At 35.8% G+C, this 22,539-nt stretch overlaps 1 protein-coding gene across 2 annotated transcripts in view; it reads right to left on the reverse strand.

The window, feature by feature from the left end:
* Positions 1-19,895, reverse strand: part of wdr35 (WD repeat domain 35) — a 33,557-nt gene extending 13,662 nt beyond the window's left edge. The window contains exons 1-19 of one of the 2 annotated variants that reach the window (XM_034005343.3): positions 19,628-19,895; positions 17,865-17,982; positions 15,903-15,974; positions 15,592-15,684; positions 15,017-15,145; positions 14,206-14,339; positions 13,633-13,798; positions 11,766-11,911; positions 11,391-11,516; positions 7,342-7,527; positions 7,089-7,121; positions 5,909-5,969; positions 4,494-4,638; positions 3,955-4,024; positions 3,484-3,537; positions 2,987-3,096; positions 2,585-2,795; positions 2,381-2,461; positions 2,077-2,213 (exon numbers count right to left, since the gene is read on the reverse strand). In XM_034005343.3, the coding sequence (XP_033861234.1) occupies positions 2,077-2,213; positions 2,381-2,461; positions 2,585-2,795; positions 2,987-3,096; positions 3,484-3,537; positions 3,955-4,024; positions 4,494-4,638; positions 5,909-5,969; positions 7,089-7,121; positions 7,342-7,527; positions 11,391-11,516; positions 11,766-11,911; positions 13,633-13,798; positions 14,206-14,339; positions 15,017-15,145; positions 15,592-15,684; positions 15,903-15,974; positions 17,865-17,982; positions 19,628-19,651 (2,096 nt within the window). In that variant the 5' untranslated portion in view covers positions 19,652-19,895. The remainder of the gene's footprint in view (positions 1-2,076; positions 2,214-2,380; positions 2,462-2,584; positions 2,796-2,986; positions 3,097-3,483; positions 3,538-3,954; positions 4,025-4,493; positions 4,639-5,908; positions 5,970-7,088; positions 7,122-7,341; positions 7,528-11,390; positions 11,517-11,765; positions 11,912-13,632; positions 13,799-14,205; positions 14,340-15,016; positions 15,146-15,591; positions 15,685-15,902; positions 15,975-17,864; positions 17,983-19,627) is intronic. The other variant, XM_034005344.3, reaches the window with a different exon arrangement.
* Positions 19,896-22,539: the final 2,644 nt, after the last annotated feature.

A 22,539-nucleotide genomic window follows, 5' to 3' on the forward strand; every position in this document is an offset into this window, starting at 1 on the left:
AGATCAGAAGCACTGATCTTTGTGACCTTTGATCCACCTCCAACCTATTATAAGAAACGTTTTGTTTCCAGAAATCCTTTACTGCCTGATGTTTCCACCCATCTAAGGCATGGAAAGTAGTTCAATGGAACACTTTCTTATAAAGGAGTACAACAGTATAAACTGGGGGGAAAAAACAAAAACACGAATGTAATGTATTACAAAAAGAGCTATTAAAACTAAACAAATTTGAACAGTCCCGTCAATCGCAGTCCGTGACCTTACCCAATAAGAGGCAGTTTTTAAACAGAACAATCAGATTGATTAAAAAAAATATAGAATTATGTAACCTAATATCAAAATGTAAAATAGGTGCATAAATAACTAGAGTAATAATTTAAAGTCATTGCTTTTTAGCCATTAAAAGTCCTCTACTAATGGTTAATTTTTTTCCAATTATTACTTTTATCTGCTAATCTTCTGAAAATGGCAAGTGTCAATATTTTTTTAAGTTGGTGTCGCTAGCTTATTTTTGCCTCTTCAGACAGTATCAGCCTTCTCTCAGTGGCTTACACTGCACCAAAGGGAGGTCTCAGCCAGAACCTGAAAAAGTCCCAAATTCCCCCTTCTGCTGTGAGAACTGACACAGGGAGTTTAAGTCCACGCAGGGGCATCAATCATTTCAGTAGTTCCAAAACAAGTCAATAAATTTCCTCTACCCCTGCCACAGAGCATGACACTAGCACAGGGGGCGATGAACAGTCTTCAAGCAGTCCTGCTGCACCAGTCTGTCTTTACTTGATTTTGCCAAAAAGAAGTTTGATTTTATTAGGCTTCCTTTCTCAAATATAAAATCGCATAGGTTTTGACACCATTCTTTTCTCTTATGAGTTTACATATTAGATCACATATGTAGTACACTTTACCTGTACGTTTAATTACTGGAGCGGCAATACAAACTTCCTACAAATTTTATGAAAGACAATCTCAAATTTACACTGTTATGTCATGTCTGCCAATTGTACAGTCAGAGAGCTAGCCCTGTACAAAGTTCACATTCAAATGTGAAAAATGTGAATCTATAATTTTTTCACAAGTAATCTATAGGATTGTGACAGAAACACATCAGCCGTTAAGAGTGTGCATCTCCAGGGCTCCCGAGTGGCACATCTGGTAAAGGCACTCCGAGTCCAGGCTATTCTATTGCCAACCGTAGACGGGAGGTCCCAAGTGGCTGCGCACAATTGGCCGAGCACCGCCCGGGGAGGGCTTAGGTCGGCCAGGGTGCCCTCGGCTCACCGTGCACCAGCAACCCCTGTAGTCTGGCCGGGCACCTGCGGGCTTGCCTGTAAGCTGCCCAGAGCTGCGTTGTCCTCCGACGCTGTAGCTCTGAGGCGGCTGCACGGTAAGTCTGCAGTGTGAAAAAAAAGCGGTTGGCTGATGGCACACCCTTCGGAGGACAGCATGTGCTCATCTTCGCTGCTCCCGAGTCAGCGTGGGGATGATAGCGGTGAGCTGAGCCTAAAAAATAATTGGATAGCCAATTTGGGAGAAAATAATAAAATAATTAGCGATTACTAAATTTTTTTAAAAAGTAAAAAAAAAAAAAAAAAAGTGTGCCTCTCCTGTGGCTTTCTTAGGAAGTGAACTTAAAGAAACCGTAACCAATCAGTAAGTTGTGATTTGTAAGTAAGTGTGTGTTTCACATGTCAAACCTCACCATGTTACGTAATATTCTCCAATGGCAGCTTACACATTTGAAACTGAATATAGTTAACTGTAATTAGCCTTTTAATTGCAAGTTAAAAGTAATTCACCCAGAATTTACAAAACCAAGTGCAATGAGTCAGTAAGATAATGGTACTCTTCTGCTGACAACCGACAATTTAATTCATGGTTTTCAATCAAGCTCTTGTCTCCTTGCCCTGAACAGACATTTATTACAGAGCAGGACCAGGGGAATTTATACAGGTCTATTCAATTTAAAGATTTCAGAGTCATTCAACAGTCAAATTAATGACTGCCTTAGAAAATCTGTATTTATACTTGTGGGTCTTAAATGTGTTTCAAGTGGATTTCATTTTAAATTACAATTACCATAGTCTAGGATGTGGGTTATCTTCAATAAACTGGGATGCATCCTCAATTCCAACCTTCTCAATAAGTGCCCGACTATCACGTAGAGACCGGATCTCAAAATTGATGAGATAATCTTTATTGGGTATGTCAGGTTCCTGCAAGAGACAGGACAGTCATTATTAGAGACATGTTTGATATACCATTTATTACTATTGCAAAGGTAGTGTACTTGTAGAACAGAGGACTTCTTTTTTGAATATATGTGTACTATTTTGATACCCTTATTATTACGCTTTAATACTTTTGTGATTTCATATGTTACCTTTAGGATTTCATCCAGCAGAACAGACTTTATTTCTAAGTCTTCAAAGTTGCATATGTACCCAGAAGTCTGGATAGGTTCCTAGAAATTCATGAAACGGGACAGTTTAAAAATCTTAAAAAATATCACACCTATCACCAGTAACAAATACAAAGTTTGTTTTAAAAAAATAATATAACGAGCAAGTTATTTGAAATATCTTACCTCAGGGTCCAAGTTTCTAAAGACATACATTCTGGTCTTCTCCATCATTGCAAAGAGATCTGGATTATCATTGGCCCACTTCATATCCCACACATCTTTGCGCTCAAACTTCAGCAGCTCACCCACTGTTGAATGCACTGAGCCGTCTGTCACACGGGCTTCAATATCAAAAAATGTCAGAACTCCTGTGATATCAATGATGGCAAGACGGCTGTAAATAAAGAACACACAACAAATATTGATAATAATTCCGTTTTACTATTATTTCTGTTTTAAAACCTTTCTATGCAAAGAATATTTCAGTTATTTTGAACACAATTTAGTTTTCTAGATAACACGCTATTTGCAGAACTGTATGGTATTTCTGGTAAAATGAACAGGCCACATAATCATGTAACTAACCTGGAATTGCAATTAAGTGAGAGCTGATAGGCCCTGCAGTTTAAGACATATTTCTGGACCAAGCCAACATTAGGCAGACTGTATCTTTGGAGAGTGCCAGATTCACGGCCCTGAGAAAAGATCAAACACATTGGTTTTAGCATAGTGAAGGTGAAGGGTTGTATCGAGACATCAGTTATCAGTTACTATGCATAGAAAACAAATAACAGGGAAGACTGTAGAACCCTGATGCATAAAATGAATTACTTTTGGTAACCATCATATATCTAATTCAGTAAAGTCGCAATGAAAGATGAGAGCAGTTTTGAAGTTAAAGATAAAAAGTAGTGCCTCGCACATTTGAATTATTCACATTGCATTGAGACTTTTACACTGCTAACATCATTAGTAGGGTCAGACAACAAATAGCATTTACCAACTGACACATTGTCCAGGTCTACAATGTATTATAGGTATCAAACGACACCACAATTCATTAAACACTGTTTAATACATACCACTATCAGAGTCTTGTCAGTGGCTGTGATGCAGCAAATAGAATCTCTCGTAGCCTAAGATAAAATACATGCATGTTTAATTAACATATTTGGATTCACAGCAACGCAAGTTAAAAAGTCGGTAAGGACAGAAAAAAAGGGTATTTTTTATTCATTTCAGGTTTTGTTAATCTTCTAAACACAGACATCAGAATTAATTCTGCATTGTCTCAAGCTATATACACATATACATACACTACCCACCATCAGATACAGTGGAAATAAATGTAGAATGACTAAGGATGTATGATTTGTTGGCAGCTGTGCCCAGACATTTTTATTACTAAATCTTGGCATACCTGATATGCAGCAATTGTCTCCTCTTTAAAAATATAAATTAGCTTTCCTCATATGCAAAAGTAGTTCAAGAAGCTGATTTAGACACATTTGTAACATGACCCACTGGGGTAACACTTGCGCGACAGCACTCACAGTGAAGGCTTTTGTGAAGTCAGGCATTCCATCAGCAGCTCCGGTAGGGGTATCATCAATATGATAAACCCTGCAGGGAAATTAGGAGAGGTCTGTTTAATTTTTAGGCTCAGAACAACAAGTCTTTTAATGGGCAAGGGGACAGAAATATATTTGGTAGAACAAAGGTTTCTGAGCCAATTCAGCAGCAGCATGTTCTTCATTTTTGACTGTCTGGATGTTATCAAAACAGTGGTCTAAGTGTTTCAGTATAACATTTCACACAGATTTGACAGATGGAAAATGTCATCTTTCATGTTTATTAGTTTTAAGAAGAACAGATGACTCACTAAATAACTTAAGAACTGTTAAAGTAGAACTGAAACAATAAGGTGAACTAAGCAGGGTCAAAACAGGTTCAATAAGCTCAGAGATTGTATGGATTTAGCCTTACTTGAGTACCTCAACAACTATAGCCAGCCCAATAAGGAGAATTGAGTCAGACTAGCAATAAGCAATAGTAGGGCTATTTCCTTTTTAAAAGCAAATATTGTAATAACCTTTCTCTGCCTTCTTTTCTTGTCCTTGAAACCTGATTGATCTCCATTGCTGTTAGTTTCTTTGCCACCCGGTACTGCCAAGTATAGAAGGCTTCTTTGGAGGCCGCAATCACATGGGTCTTGGTCATTGTCACAAACAGTGGATCTGCAATAAAAACAAGTAGTTCTAATAAGGTCCACAAAAGCACACAACAAACTTAATGTTCTCAGCTCTTGTGCAAACATAGTGGAGGACAATATTTTCTGTGCTGTTAAGATACTCAAAGAATGTGTTTTCAAACTGAATAAACTCTTTCTTTCTATTATCAAAAGCTTTACCATGCAAGTTATTACATGATGTATAACTGTGGAACAATGACATGTACTATGCATTTACAATTACTGTTTACCAGTGAAAATAATTTAATCCAAATGACAATGGAAAGTAATTCACATCTCTAATATAGCAGTTATGACAAGATTAAACCTTTTTGGGAAGTGGTTTAGGAAGGTATATATTTAACATACACTCATACAAATACACTTCTGCAAGAGCTTCAGTTGAAAGCCTTAAAATATATAGCTTGCTTTCACTTCCAGCACTGTGTAACGAGACACATTTGTACTACATCATAGACCCTGGTGTACCATACTGAAAAGGAATTTTGCAGGATGTCTATAGCACATACTGATGTTCCGTCATGGCTGTGTTTGCTATAGGTTGATGAAAGGCCTGACTGTTGCAATTTAAGCCAGGGAGACTACAACGCTCATTCAGTCAGAGAATGCAAACACTGCTAACCCTAGCTGTTTGCATTTCTACGATGGCAAAAGTATTAAATGTTTAACTTTCCAAAGATAAATGATGATCTGCCTGCATTGGTGGGCATTACAGAAGATCACTTGTCCCTACAGGGAACATAAATTAAAGAATGCATTGAAAAACTCTGAGAAAAAAAAGTGCAATGCACTTTGTGTTACAACTGTATTAATTAATTGTCTGTGAATATACCATAACCTCCTCAATCTAAAATATGACTAATCATTTTGGAAACCTATATTAACGCTGTATGCTACTAAAAAACATTAGAAAAGTTTACTATGTGGATACTAACCGGCTGCCTACCATGAGGAAAATATCCAAGCAAATGTTTATGTTAAATATTTATCATATTATTGATCAGAAATTTATTGTTGGGACAGGTCATGAATAATATTTCTAAAACATATTAAACATGACAACTAATTTACATTTCTAAATTATTTTTATAAACTTATTTTAATAAATTGAATGTTCATGGACATGGGTAGCACAAATACTAAGAATACTATGGACAAAATCAACAGCAGACATTTTGCAAATCCACTTTAGAAAGTTTTCGAATTAAAAAAAAATGTAATTAAAAAAAATAAAAACATATACTCATCTTACTTACCAATATCAATGTATTTTGAGTCCAAAGGAGTTCCAATAGAATTACAAAGGACAAGCATATACTATAAGACAATAGATAAAATACCTATTTTATTAATTTATAAACACAGACATGTAAATGCGAACACTAAAGAAACTACTGACACAGCATAATTATTTTATTTTATGTTCAGAGAAGTTGTCATAGTGGTGTTAGGACAATAAACTCACACCACAGCCTTCCTTTTATCAACCTCTCTAACCACAACTAAACAGGAGAACTGGCATATGAAAAGGACAAATCTGGTGTAACACGTCTCTGACATGTTGGTCTTCTTATCCCAGCGCACATAGACCTACACCATGTACGCATCAATCTGTGATTGCCATAGACTCAAAAGTACATGAAAATTACATTTTTAGGAGTATGTCAGACAAGAGTGTTAGGTATCCTTGTGTGTGATTTGTTCTGCTGTTGGAAATGATTAGCACATGACTAACTGTCAATTACATCACTAAATGTCAATTAAAAATGTTGTAGGGGCTGGAACATAATTATACATTCGGGTTTATTATACATCCAGCCATTTTTACTGAATAAAAAGATTTGAAAACATTAGTACAAGTATAAGGCTTTTCTTTGTCAGATGCAATAATATCATTATATATATATATATATATATATATATATATATATATATATATGATTATGTAGTGATAGAGCAATGTATGTATATGTACTGCAAGAAACAAATGTGAAAAAATATCTAGATGGATTTATCTTTTAAATCATTAACAATTTCATTATAATACCGTCTGCAACTAATTTGCATCTTGACGTTTATCTCGCAAGTATTTCTGGGGAAAATCGGTAGTATTACCTGCCCAACTCACATGAGAACTCTTGTAACTCGGAAAAACATGGAAACGCACCTTTTACTCGAATTACCCATCAACTAGAGTTCTGGGAGAATTCAGGCCAACTCAAGAACACTTGCGTCGACTCAAGTTGGCTGTCCATGGAAACAACAAATAAACCTTTTCCTAATAAATTGACCACAAACCCTATAGTACAAATAAGGTATCAAATTTAAATTCCCAAACACTAAGCCTAAAGTTAACTTTAAAATATAATTCTTCACCACCACCACATGCAATTACAGTACAAACACTTCTAATTTTCACTTTAAAAGATACTTTACCGATGCACTCACAGACGCCGCCTCATTGTCTTCCTTTGGTAGCAATATATAAACAAGTACAAATGTTAACCATTGATAAAGCACATTATAAACAAGACTAATGGAAACAATTCATTTATGGGCTATCGAATAATTCAGCACTCTATATAATGTATTCAAGTCTACGGGGGTCTGTTTTAATGGCCTGTAAATTATTTATGTAAAATACATCTTAAAATGATGTGTCTATTAATTACTCTAGTAGAAAGTTTACCTGAGGATGTGAATCATCTGCCTTGGTTGCCAGTATACAAAAGTCCCCACAGGTGGTTATGGACATTAGGCTCTTGACGTATTTGATATACTTCTCATTGTTCTTGGTATCCCAGAAGACAACACAGTACTCTGTGCGGTCTGGTCTGGTATGTGCATAGACAACAGTGTTGGAGCAATAGCCCCACTGGAATGAAAAAGATAATTTATTATTAAAAACCATCACAAGTTTTCTAATGAATCAGATTGCTCTGTTGTTGTATAATACTACATACTATATACCACTGTTTTCTGATATATGTAATGTATTAAATGTAACTAGCCTAAATTGAAACAAAAAATGAATTACTGCAGCTAGTATATACAGTGCTACCCCATTAAAATGTGGTTGTCGGGTCCATTATTAGGAGACCATGTTATTTGTGTTTCGCCTTATACCGCATATTGGCATTTTTATTCCTGAAATGATTTACAATCCACAAGCCAAATTAAGCTTGTCTCACTTGGCTCTGCCCATGCTGATGTGGGCACCCCCCTATATGCTTTCATGTCCCCACCACCCACCAATCCCAGCTGAGGCAAACTTACCGCTTCCCAGCTAACAAACACACATGCTCACACACACGCAAACAAATAACAGGGTCCATAGACCAGTTGTGTAACAGTATAAATCCTGGGTTTTACAATATATACAGTATAATAGAAACTGCTATTCCACCAGTTTAAAGTTTACACCACTCTTATTTAAATTGTATATTTTTTATAATAAATATTGTAAATGGTAAATAAATAACACAGGATCCAAGGACGTTTATACACACTTGTATTGTTTCATACTTGTTTTATAACATTAACAGTTTGTTTTTACTTTTAGAAAAAAAAAAAACAGTGCAAGCACAGGAGCTTTATAAGTACTATATGTTTCAGTTTTAACTTAATGTAAAAACACCAATAAAACACAACACAGTGTGGTAGGTTTTCTTGTTTTTCAAATTATACTTGTCAAATTGCATTATGGAGGAAATGGGAGCCACAACCTTACCATGTTATAACCGATTCCACACTATAACAGTTCGCGTTATAACGGGGTAGCACTGTATGTAGGTAGGTATATATATATATATATATATATATATTATATCAGGGCTTGAATTTCAGCACGGGATTGCGGGAATCGCGCATTTTCCAAGTTGCTCCCGCATATCTGCAACTTTCAGTGCGGGAAAATCCCGTAGAGATATTTTAAGACACCAAGTTACAATACTTAGAATGCCTGAAACGTTACAACAATCTCTAAGGAAGTGGGTGTCAGTGACGAAAGCACTATGGAGCCACATTCCGAGTAGTTCTGGTTAAAATAAATAAATAAATAAATAAATAAATAGTAATAGTGCTGGATATTTTAAGTGCTGCAAGACTTTATTCGAATTACAGTGCCTTGCAAAAGTATTCAGACCCCTGACCAATTCTCTCATATTACTGAATTACAAATGGTACATTGAAATTTCATTCTGTTTGATATTTTATTTTAAAACACTGAAACTCAAAATCAATTATTGTAAGGTGGCATTGGTTTTAATGTTGGGAAAATTTTTTAAGAAAAATAAAAAACTGAAATATCTTGCTTGCATAAGTATTCAACCCCCACATATTAATATTTGGTAGAGCCACCTTTCGCTGCAATAACAGCTTTAAGTCTTTTGGGGTAAGTATGTACCAGCTTTGCACACAGTGTCGGAGTGATTTTGGCCCATTCTTCTTGGCAGATTTGCTCCAGGTTGTTCAGGTTGGTTGGATGACGCTTGTGGACCGCACTTTTCAAATAGTGCCACAGATTCTCAATGGGATTGAGATCAGGACTTTGACTGGGCCACTGTAGGACATTCACCTTTTTGTTCTTGAGCCACTCCAATGTTGCTTTGGTCTTGTGCTTGGGATCATTGTCCTGCTGAAAGGTGAATTTCCTCCCAAGCTTCAGTTTTTTAGCGGACTGAAGGAGGTTCTCTTGCAGTATTTCCCTGTATTTTGCTCCATCCATTCTTCCTTCAATTTTAACAAGATGCCCAGTCCCTGCTGATGAGAAGCATCCCCACAGCATGATGCTGCCACCACCATACTTCACTGTAAGGATGGTGTGTCTTGAGGCATGGGCAGTGTTAGGTTTGCGCCACACATAGCGCTTTGAGTTTTGGCCAAAAAGCTCTATCTTGGTCTAATCTGACCACAAAACCTTTTCCCACATCGCAGCTGGGTCACTCTCATGCTTTCTGGCAAACTCCAGACGTGCTTTCAGATGGTACTTTTTGAGTAACGGCTTCTTTCTTGCCACCCTCCCATACAGGCCAGTGTTATGCAGAGCCCTTGATATGGTTGACTGGTGCACCATTACTCCACTCCCAGCCACTGAACTCTGTAGCTCCTTCAAAGTGATTGTTGGCCTCTCTGTGGCTTCTCTCACAAGTCTCCTTCTTGTCTGAGCGCTGAGTTTTGAGTGACAGCCTTTTCTTGGCAGTGCCTGGGTGGTGTGATGTAGCTTCCACTTCCTGATTATTGATCCAACTGTGCTCACTGGGATATCCAAACACTTGGATATTATTTTGTGCCCTTTCCCTAATCTATGCATTTGTATTACTTTATCTCTAACTTCTGTAGAATGCTCTTTGGTCTTCATTTTCCTTCAGATTCACAGCCTGACCAATGATCCTTCAACAGTGGGTTTTTTATCCAGAAAATGCGACAGCAACTTTAATGGTTCACAGGTGGAGGCCAATGGTAAGGTAATTGTGTCCTCGTTAGGGCAATTTCTTTCATCGGTGTAAACTGGGAGCTTCCACAGCACAGGGGTTGAATACTTATGCAAGCAAGATATTTCAGTTTTCTATTTTTCTTAAAAATATTTCCCAACATAAAACCAATGTCACCTTACAATAATTGATTTTGAGTTTCAGTGTTTTAAAATAAAATGTCACACAGAGCGAAATTTCAATGTACCATTTGTAATTCAGTAATATGAGAGAATTGGTCAGGGGTCTGAATACTTTTGCAAGGCACTGTACCTTTTTCTTGATATTCACATATTCACTTAGGATTTTTTTTTTTTTTTTTTTTTTTTTTTACTGTTGTTTTTGGAGTCTTTTCAGAAATGGGTTAGTCCTAAAAGGATATAATGGAAGTGCATTTGTTATTTTTAGGACAGGACAAATTGCCACAGTAGACTTCTAAACTATCTACCAGAGATGGCATTAGCAGAATATGCCCATTCATTCTGTTTGCTTCATGTTAAAGCTGAAAAAGTAGAATGTACATGTGTCACTTGCCTGAGCAATGTAACAAACCGTTAATGAGATGTATTCATTCTCTTTGGCAGTATGTCAAGCTTATTCTAGTACAATTTACTTGATAGTGCCTTAAATGGGTAATAATAACCAAGGCTGTAAAATGTATTGTCATAGCTCTCAATAGTTTAACAGTCTCACAAATCCCATATCATTTCCACTTTGACTCAAACTTGGATTTATGCTGCCACCACAGTTAAATGCAGTTCTTGTGCAGCAGATATGAGGACACCACTTGTGCAGTGCCTCACACATATGGAAACACAGCATAATACAGATGGGGTCAGGTGGGTTCATAATGTTTGTGACGGTCAAGTGTGGTGGCAGGATGAACTGGCTTCACTTGAGTCAAAGTGAAAAAAAAATAAAATAAAGCCTGGAAAACTAAACCTAATTCTATAGTACAAGTATAAGGGCCTTGTAAGACTGATGTTTTGCCACATCTTAATTAAAAGGAGAATTTACATGTTTTCTTCTTTTGAAAAACAGTTGTAAAAATAAACAGGAAAATGTCCCCACACTTTTTAAAGGCTTGGTTATTAACCATCTGAAATCAAATAGAAATTGTTAAATATATTCGTAATCCTATCTGTATGATTTTACAGCATACTGCTGATAATGTTATGCTTAAAATTACAACTGTTTTTTTTTTTTTTTCCTGTTCCAGATACTGCTGTGAAACACTACTGTACCAGCTGTCAAACAAGTAAATCACCTTGTAATCTGGTCTGATGTTGGCAAAATATATAAAAGAATCTACAGCTAGTGCAATCCTTAGGCCTCCTCCTTCCCATGATACTGCAGACATCTGTTTACCAGGGACCTTTAATGTACGCAAATGCTGTTTAAAAAAACAAAAAAACACAACATTAATGAATCAATAAATAATGTATAGTACACAAGCAAGCTTATGTTTATTTCATGCATTAAAAGTAGACATTAGTGTTTTGATGAACAAAAACAACGAATCCTCAGTGCTGTAGTAAGGTGAATAGCATTTCCAGAATAGAGCAAATGGCTATGTGAGAAATAATTTTAAAGTGGAGGAAGTAAATACAAATTCTACAGAATCATAAAGAACAGTTCTTACCTCTCCAAAAGGTGTGTAAAACTGTACAACGTTGACATCCTTATCCTGGGATGCTACCTTCTGCGAGCCTCCCATGGCTAGAACACTCCCACAGTAATTCCACTGGATGCTTACCACAGTCATTCCAGTATCAATCATTACAGGACCTAAAGGAACATTATTTAAACAAATCACACAAAGAGAAGAGGCAGCAGTGGATGACAATCACTAAAACATTTTTTTAAAGGAGGTAGAACTGCACTGTATGTACACAAAAGGTTGAAATGATTAAAACATGTTTTATTTCAGAATGTTTTGGACATACACAGTCGCAGACAAAAGTATTTGGGCAGTTTTTAAAGAATGAGAAAAACACTAAGTGATTTCTACATTTCTAATTGTTCTATTTAAAGATATAAATGAGAGATTCAGCTTTATAATAAAACATATTACATAACATGCATAAAATGAACAATAATATGCAAAAACAAATTTCATACAGCTTGCAGACATTTTTTGTATTTTGAAACCAGTTCCTGGCATCTTTCCGTAGATATTTTTGCCCATTCTTTAGGACATACAGCTTTGAGTTCTGCAATTGACTTTTGTTTCCTTTTTGCAACAGCAGCCTTCAAGTCAATCCACAACATCTCAATGGGATTCAAGTCTGGGGACTGGACAATCCATAACTGTAATCTTCCTTTTTTCAGAAATTCCTTTCTAGACTTTGCAGAATGCTTAGGGTCATTATACAGGGTCATACAAACTTCTGTCCAATAAGCCTTCTAGCACTGGGTAACAAATGAGAGTGCAACATTTCTTGATATTATGCAGCATTCATTGATCCTTCTACAATACAAAGGTCACCAGTGCCTGAGAAAGAAAAACAAGCCCATACCATCACACAACCTCCACCATGTCTAACACTGGGCATGATGAACTTTTCTTTAAATTATTCTCTCTCTCTCTCTCTCTCTCTCTCTCTCTCTCTCTCTCTCTCTCTCTTCCTGCAAACATATCGTTGCGTTCTTGGTGAAAAGTTATATTTTGGATTTGTCTGACCATAAAATTTGGTTGAAGAAATCATCAGGCTTCTTCAAGTATTCAATGGAAAACTCCAATCGCTTTCTTTTGTGTATTGTTTTTAACAATCTTGTTTTTTGCCCATGGACATTCACCTTGTTAAGTTATCATTTAATTGTTCACTAGTGAATTTCTTGACCATATTCTCTCAATTCTTGTATCAAATCTTTTGCAGTAATCCGAGGATTTTGCCGGGCTGCTTGAACGATTCTTCTTCCAGATTTTGCAGAAATATTTTTTAGTCTTCCACACCTGGAGCTAGTTGCAGTAGTTCCTGTTCTCCTGCGTTTGTAAATAGGTAAATAATAGCTGGCAGGGTGTTTTTCGGTAAACCGAGTCTTTCTGCTATTTTTCTGGTAGTTTCTCCTTTTTCGTTTAGTTGTATCACTGCAATTTTGAGATCATTGCTGTACTCTTTAGTTTTAACCATTTTTGTTGCTTTTCTGAATCACAGATTTCCAGTTTATTTTCAGCACTTGATGATTATGTATTTATTTATTCTATAATTATCATCAGGTGCTGTCTTTCAATCATGATAATTGTCAATAATTAGCAACTAATGGGTTTCATACGAAATATGTTGATTGCCCACATACTTTTGTCAAAGTATGAAATAAGTTTTTGCATGTTATTTTTCATTTTATGCATGTTATGCAATACTTTGTTGTTTTATTATAAAGCTGAATCCCTAATTTATATCTTTCAATAGAACAATTAGAAATAACAGAACTGCCCAAATACTTTTGTCTGCAACTGTATATCTATATATGTTTATTTATATATAAAATCTGTTTCATATACTTACTTTCATCATTCTCATGGCGCATTATTTGACATCTTCCATTATCAAAGCAGATTGCCAAGCAAGGGCAGTCTGGTTCAACATAGCCTTCTGTTCCAGGATACCAATGTATTCCAGCAATACTGATTGCACCCGTCACATTGGCAAAGCAGTTCATAGCCATCTTTACCTGCGTAGGAAACATGACCACCACATATAACACAACGTACATTTCAAAGTTTAAAAATAATACTGTTTTCACAAAATATACTAAGACCTGTTGATCTTATAAAAGAATACCAGCATTGTTAATGTTCAATCGTAATACATTTCACTAAAATAACAACAGCAGTAATTTTACTGGAAACAGACACCATAACAAACCTGTACATTCAGATATTTTAATTAAGCATTAATGTCCACCGCAGGGTTGAAACTGACTACAAGCGTTAGGTGTCGCAAGCCAAGGAAACTTAATGAAAGACAAGGTCAATTATCTAACAGGTAATGAATTCTGTGCTGGATATTATTGCTATTCTAAACCGAACAAATGTTGTTGTGTAAAGTCTATTAGCTTAAATGTTTGATTTGACTTACAATGAAATTCCCTTGATTGTCATATATATGGATTTCTCCATTAGCCATGCCAAAAAGAAGAATCTTGCTATCAGGTGACCAAGCAACATGACACAGTTGGATACCTTTTAGTTCTTTCCCCCAAATCCGGTTACCTATAAAATAAGCATATATCATGAAAGCATGACTTAATTTTCAGTCTAATCAGAAATCACAGGCTACTGTTATCATTTACAAACAAGAATGTCACTGTTATACTGTACCGGTACACCTCCCACCACAGCTCTGAACACAAGAAATAGATGCCTCCACATATCCCTGTAACTTCTGAATGTCCTGACCTTGTATGACACATGGACTTATGGAAGGAAATACAGTGCTTACCCCTAGATACTGGAACTCTTTTTAGAAATTAAGAAAAAAATAAATGTCCTTTTCAAGCTTAATCATAATTAGATACACAGTCCTCTAGATATGTGTCAGAGATAGGCAGCCACCATATGCCCCCAGATGATGATACACTCAATAACCTTTTCAGATTTACAATATATGAAAAACTGTAGTTTGATATATGTAAATATGTTTTATGTACAGATTTAGGCCATCGGTATCATGACCTTCATCCACTGAATGCACAAATGTAAGTTTGAAGGTTCCCAATTGGCTCACCTAGTAAAAACCTGAGCATGGTTTGAATACCGTTCTATACCACAGTAAATGAGCATCTATGACTCAGATACTGCTAGAGAATTTAACTGTAATAAATAAAAATCAATACACTTTTTTTTTTTTTTTATAGAAACCACAACAATCTCTGTATCATAATATTTACCATCTACTGATCCAACAATAACAGCTCCATCTTCATAGACAATGCAGATCTTCTGCCCATCCGCATTCCAGCTCATGCTTCGAACAACTGATTTGTTCCTATTGTTTATCATCTCCTCATACCAGGAACCTGTCAAAATAAATATCACTAAACACAATGCCCGTAAAAGTGCAATTCAAACTACAGTCGCAAGGGGAACCAGTTGATTGAGGCAGTTACAGCTGGGGCATCATGAAATAACTGTATACGTTGTTGATGGTGTTAGTGTTGAAAATGCTGCTTTAAGAAAATTTGTTTTAAATTAATTTAATTTACAAAACAATACGAAAACAGTTTTACTAAGGTGACACAAATGTCACAAGCATGAAACAAATATCCCAAATATAAAAAATACTACAATAAAAACAGTAAGTGGTTGCGTTGCAAATGGTTGCACTTAAATAAATGTCAATGTCTCTGCTTCTCATATACAAAATTACAGGACGATCATATTTTTGGTTCGCTGTGAAAACAAAAATAATATTCAGGTGGACTGTCCTGTAATTAGCTGGAACAAAAGCCACACCAGTCAGTACCTTTATAAAGCATCCACACAATAATGAGGCCATTTTGGTCACTTGTCGTCAGTTTCTGGTACTGTTCATTCCAAGTCACCACCTGCACAGCACCTGTATAAACACATATGGGGTAGTTCACTACTCAGACCTAATGTAGGATTTATGCTTTGTGAACAGATGTGCATAATCCATTTAAAATGAAATGCAGAGACTGTAGTCTAATGTGTAAAAACCTTTAACTATAGTCACAGTAAAATTTCATCAATGATAGATCTGTCAACAGTAAGCAGGGTAGACAAAAATATACTTCCATTGCATATATAACTTACCACTATGCCCTTCTAGTGTCTGATTCATTGACAGATTGCTGGGAGCTGCCAGTCCCTTCAGCTTGGCATCATCTGGAGATTTCAAAACATTAGTAGTCAATATAAAACAATAAGCATTATTAAGTAGCTTCAAATTACAATTGGATCATGTTTTTATATTGTATTTGTATTGTACCCTGTAATGGTGTTTACAAATCATTCCAAGTGGCTCTTACCACAGTTACTCAAATATTGTTTCCTTTCTCTAGTTTTAGAGGTCTGAAGAGTAGTTTCTGAACTCAGTTAAACCTTAATACAGACTAAAGGTCGGCATGAGAATTTAAAGAAAATGTGGAAAATATGACAGTGCTGTTGTAAGTGTGGGTCTCTGGCCGGTGTAATAAAGACAGTGTTAAAACAAGCTTTGCATTCGCGGCAAGTACAGCTCAATAATAAATGCGGCGACTATTCTTTTCAGGAACTAAATCGCGAAGAAAACAACATAACAACATCCTGTTGGGTTTATGTCAGTGATAATTCTGTGATCCATTAATAATAATAATAACCTTGTGGCTTCCAATACGGGATGCTTTATCTACAGTTATTGTGCAGATATAGTTTCTTGCCAAAAAGATAAAATAAGTAGCCGTTATTTAAAAATAAATAATAGAAAGCTTGCAAGGTTTCAGGCAAGAAATCTATAGTACAACTGCCTGGTACATTCAAAAGCAATACAAAAGGAAACTTGATCCACAGTAGGTGTCCACTAGATGGTGCTAGTTCTTACTTTCATTATGACTGACATATTGTACCTATGTAAGGTCTACATACGCATCACTGGGAAATGTAGCCAACATCCCTGTGTGTTTAGCACTGTCACGAGAAACTCCTATTGAGTACACTGATATGTTCTTAAAGTTTCTGTTGGTGAGTGTATCGGCTGTTAAAACCTCATACGCATGTTCAGAACTATAGGCCATATTACACAGTCCAGATTCAGGTCTTTCCCCAGGAATTCTGTATAGCTGGGTGGCAAAGCATTATAGCCGGGAGCACTTTTAACATAAAAATAAAATTGCCTTACCATAAATATACATAAAAATACATAGAATTTGAATAATAATAAGAAATTGAATTATGAATAATAATCCACCCTAATTCATACCCAGGCTACACTGCTCCATTTACCCCCTGATCCTTTGCAATTCTTTTTGTGTTTCTGGCACATCATACCACCCAATTATTATTTTATTATTATTTATTTCTTAGCAGACGCCCTTATCCAGGGCGACTTACCATTGTTACAAGACATCATATTATTTTTACACACAATTACCCATTTATACAGTTGGATTTTTTTACAGGAGCAATCTAGGTAAAGTACCTTGCTCAAGGGTACAGCAGCAGTGTCCTCCACCTGGGATTGAACCCACGACCCTCCGGTCAAGAGTCCTAACCACTACTCCACACTGCTGCCAATTCCTTGCGGTACAAAAAGCATTTCCATTTTCCCCCTCATGACATCATACACACTATCACAATGTATTTTATTTTAATCACTGCCCCCTCTTGCGGTTCTTCCAATTTGCTCTCTACAAGTTGCTCTTCGTTGACTATATCGGGGTACTGTGTTTCATTTTCTGTTAACTTTATTCTATCCTCCTCTCCCCCAATCTTACCCCCGATATTTACCAGAAAAACTGGAAATAATTATTTGCAATGATTTTCACTTTGTTTTTAGTTTTAAGAATAAACATTGATAACAAGGTTTAATCAAGGTTTTTAAATATATACATTTCATGACTAGTAATCAAGTTTCATGATATGTTGTGCCATTCAACAACCAAGCTCCCAACCATAGTAGCCTACTGTTTCTCACATTTCTGGTTTTCCACACTGAAGATTTGATTTTGATTTAAAAAAAAACAAAAAAAGAAAACACACGTTGATTTTTACTTTACAAGAAAATAAGAGGAGATATACCAGCTTGTGTTTCAAGTTTAAGAACCTTAAGAAGTCCTTCTTCTCCTCCACATGCAATGAATCCCTGGTCTTTGTTCCATGAAACACATCTCAGATTTATGTTATTGGGAATTGCAATCTGAAAACATGAGAGCAAAATAAAACTATAATAAATTACTCATAGGATGAAAGTAGATTATACAAGGGTTCTACTAAAATAAAATCTTGGAAACACATTTACCCAGGGTTTAGGTGTACAGCTATAGCCAAAGGTTTTGCATCACCCTATAGAATTAACACATTTTGCTTCCTAAAGTCAAATCAAACCTGCTGAATAATGTTACGTTAACATACTGAATTACATACTGCTTTGTAGTTTTCCACTTAACAAAAAACTGACAACTGAAAAATGTGATATTTTGAAATCTAACATGAAATACTGTACTGCTATTCTGGCTTCTGGTAGACTTTTGCGAGTTTATCACTTGGTAGTTTCTTTGGTTATATGATGTTAAACAAAATATCTAAATTATGTTCAAACAGGTTCTTTTTTAATCCTTTTTAATCATAAAATCCTAGGTGAAAGGTATTAAGCTACTGTACACATAAATAATCATTCAACAATCATAAACAATTCTTGAGTCATTTTTTTTGTAATTTGTGATATTAAAAGTCCTAAACAACTCAAGCTCAATGTATGTGACTAGAGCCACCCACAAACTTCACAAGCAACTTCCTTGCTTTATCTGCTTATGTGTCACTCTCTCAAGTAATCCACATGGACTGTATATTATTTGTTTGAATTGTATCCAAAGAGCTATAGGAGTAAACAGAGATGGAAAGCAGAAGGTCCCTCTGTAAGTTGAATTTGTAAATTTGGGGAATTGAAAACTTCCATTCATGAAAATAAATAATAAAGAAAACCAGGCCACAGTATGTGCATGTTTGCAATAAAGTCTAATTAAAGTATGGTGAACTGCATTTTTGAACTCTTTAAAATTAAATAGTACTGCAGTACAATCCTGAGGAGTGACACATACTGTGAACTGTACTGACCTGTTGCCTTCATATGATGAAAAATACCACAGTCGTATCTGCAAATCTAACAATTAACATTATGTGGGCACCCCCTGCACTTCAATAGAAGAAAAATGTGCGTAGGGTATAAACATTAACTTTAAATACTAGACAAAAATTAGACACTTGCCATAACACCGTCATTAGGATCTAGAAACACTAAGTCTGACTAAGTTTGCAAGCTGTTTATTGTCCTGAAGGGATAAGTGACCAGTCTTTGATGGTAATATACAGTATGCTCTCCAAAATTGTCCGTACATATGCACCTCACTTTTGGACCTGCTTCCTCATGACCTCTAAACCGAGCATAAATCCAAAGTCATGAATGCCACGCTTTATTTAACCCATCAAAAGAGACTTAAAACAAAATTTAGAATGCTGGTACAAACTTTCTAAAGAGCATACCTTCTGTAGTTTCTTGTGAACATGCCTCAAACATACCTGTGACTATGCTGATTGTCTACGTATCTACCTAAATGCATTTTCTGAAATTAGTTAAACTTTAAATAAATAAATAAATAAATAAATAAATAAATAAATAAATAAATAAAACAGCAGCTAATACCATGGTGTCACCACCACTAGCGACAGTAAATCCAGATACTGTAAATTATAGTTCTACACATGATAAATTGTAAAAAGGGTGACCCTAGAGTAACCCTATTGAACTGAAATGGTGCAGACAGTTGTAGTTGTTGCAAACTCACCTTTTTACTGAGATAAATAAACATCGTGGAAGTTCAGCGTAAAGAAGGATCATTAAACAGTTCACATTAAATAAAATTACATAAATACGACTTCAATTTAACTGAAACAAATGCGTTGTGTAGCAACCCACTCGCTTTGTTTATGTTTGGATGCGTGGATTTCGGTAGGAGAAGCCGAGTCCTTGTTTCCTGGTTACCACAAGCCAACAACCGGATCAGTCCTGCTCTTCCTTTCACTTCCTGTGTTACACGCAGGCTTCTTGACAACTGGGAAAGAAACAGCTTTATTTATAAATTGTTGTTTGAATATAGTACGTAAGTAAATGAAATGACAGCCATCGCTAGACTAAAATGTATATTTTGTTTGTATCGTAAAGGGCTATAGTTAGATTGAAGTGGGACAAAAATATATTACAGTATGCTGATATTATTAACAACCTACGCACACATTTTACAGTCCGTTACGTCTCGCCATTACAATATATGAAAAACCAAAAAATAGTGTGCTTTCAATTATTTTGATTCAATTACCCATAATATTTTATTTTTAAAAAATCAATATCGTTTCGAGCACCTAGTATTTCATGATAATTACAATATACCTAAAAAAAAATATATACTGTTCCAACATACATGGCATAGCTTGGTCCTTTACGTGTTTAAAACGTATTTTTTAGAAAAATCGATTCTATAAATTGAGCTAAAAGGGGACACAAAACCAAGTGAGATGTTTTGATTGTTAATGATCTGAATTGTGTCATATCATTAAACTGACTGATTTAAATTAGCATCCATACAGCAGTACACAATGCTAAAAGTATAGCAATTAAGTGTAGTAACGATTAGTGAAAGCATGAGCACAGAAAAGCATGTTAAGTTAAGGCAGGGTGAGGCATACAGTACTGCACAGTTGCAGAAGGGGGAGTCAGGGCTGTCTTTGTAGTATCATTCAGTAATATGGTAGCATTATTGAATATTGACAGTTACTAATAAAATGTTTATATCTTTCTCTGAACTGATCCATCCATTAGGTTACCGCATCACGTGATAAAATCGTCGCAAGACCCAGGAACATAATCCTTGATGCCTGCACTGATTTACCCAGAATTATAGCAATGAAGTCAATCATTTCTGCCCTTATATTAACCATGATTTTGATGCATTGCCATCAATAAGATATTGAACACAAAAAGGTTAGTGTTAGTCCATTAAAAAAAAAAAAAATAATAATAATAATAATAATAATAATAATAATAATAATAATAATAATAATAATAGTAATTTGCCTCTCTACGCTCTGCAGTTAGTCCTTCAGGTTGCCCCCACAAGTTAGACACCTATGCTTAAGACACAAAATTCTTGGACTATTGCTTCTGACATTGATTAAAGCACTGAATTGTTGTACTGCTTTTAGAATGAAACACTCACCTGTACCAAAACTGACTCAATGTTACTGAATAAGAGGTATAAGTTACATTTTTGTTATTACACAGTAAAATAAACGGTAATGCAAAAGCTTTATTTTTACAGTTGGTGATTAGTTATCAACATTGAAAATTATGTCTAACTCCTTAAATTAGGTCTTTGAAATGGTCAAAATGGTTCTTGAAGGTTCCTGAAAAGTCCTTGAAATTTGTATCAGAAAAACTGTTTGTAACAGAACCCTGTATTTAAAATATCTGATTGAGTTAAGCAAAGCTTGTATAGGGTCATTCCAAGCCAACTCAACCAGAAAAGGGACATTTCATTGCTCGTCCGTCTCAGATTTTCCTAGAAAAATTCACCTGGGAGTTTTCTGACACACAGAAATGATAGCCATCATTTTTTTTTTAATTTTCCCTTCGACCTGTGACCTTGTAAATGTCAACCTAAAGTGAGAATGTGACCTTGACCAGAAAGATCACCCTGGACGCAGTGTAGATGCTACCATCATGTGTAGCACCTCGTTCTACTCGTATTGAATAGGGCTTTTCAGAGAAAAATACTAGGAGCATCCTACTCACTCCTGGAAAATTGCAAGACGAGGAGTAACTGACAAGTTTTATTCAAACTTCAGCCTAACCCTTTACCCTGTAGGGGATGTCGGTCCTAATTGCTGTAAGACCCTTAGGTACCAGTCTTCCAAATTCTGTGAAAAAACTTTGGTTTAAAGTCCCACCACTGGTCATTAAACGTCCTTGAAATTTGAATTTTTGCTATTTGTACCAAGTTTAGGCCATAATAACTTGCGTGGGGGGACTCCAAAAAATCACTCAAAGATGTGTTTGGATAGATGTTGATGGGATCTACAAGCATCAAGCAAAATATTATGGTATCCAGGGATTTTGGATTTTTGGCAGATTTTTGAAGTTGCATTTGTCATGCATTCGAGCATTGCTTGGTGAGGCTAAAGTGCCACATAGTTCTGTCCAAACTGGCTATTCAACTTTGCATTCTCTGAGGATTGATCTAGAGGAAAAAGTAACAGTATGTGCTTCCACTGGCACTAGCTTGGAGCTGAGGGGTTATGAACTTGCATGGGACTTGGGACTTCTTTGTTACGATGACACATTTGAAACTACCAAAACCTTACTTAGTTGAGTTTTAAAAACTAAATTCACGTTTTTTCTTAAAAAAAATAAATAAATCTTCCCTGTTTACAGCACCATTTAAGTACACCTGTCTCTGTCATCAAAGACCTCCTAAACCAAAGACTTTCAGTTGTGCCTGAAATTGACTGATTGGCTAGCATGAGAATTATTATTATTATTGTTGTTGTTGTTGTTGCTGTAGTGTGGAGTAGTGGTTAGGGCTCTGGACTCTTGACTGGAGGGTTGTGGGTTCAATCCCCAGTGGGGGACACTGCTGTTGTACCCTTGAGCAAGGTACTTTACCTAGATTGCTCCAGTAAAAACCCAACTGTATAAATGGAT

The sequence above is a fragment of the Acipenser ruthenus genome, chromosome 5, assembly GCF_902713425.1.
Source record: "Acipenser ruthenus chromosome 5, fAciRut3.2 maternal haplotype, whole genome shotgun sequence".
NCBI classification, from domain to species: domain Eukaryota; kingdom Metazoa; phylum Chordata; class Actinopteri; order Acipenseriformes; family Acipenseridae; genus Acipenser; species Acipenser ruthenus.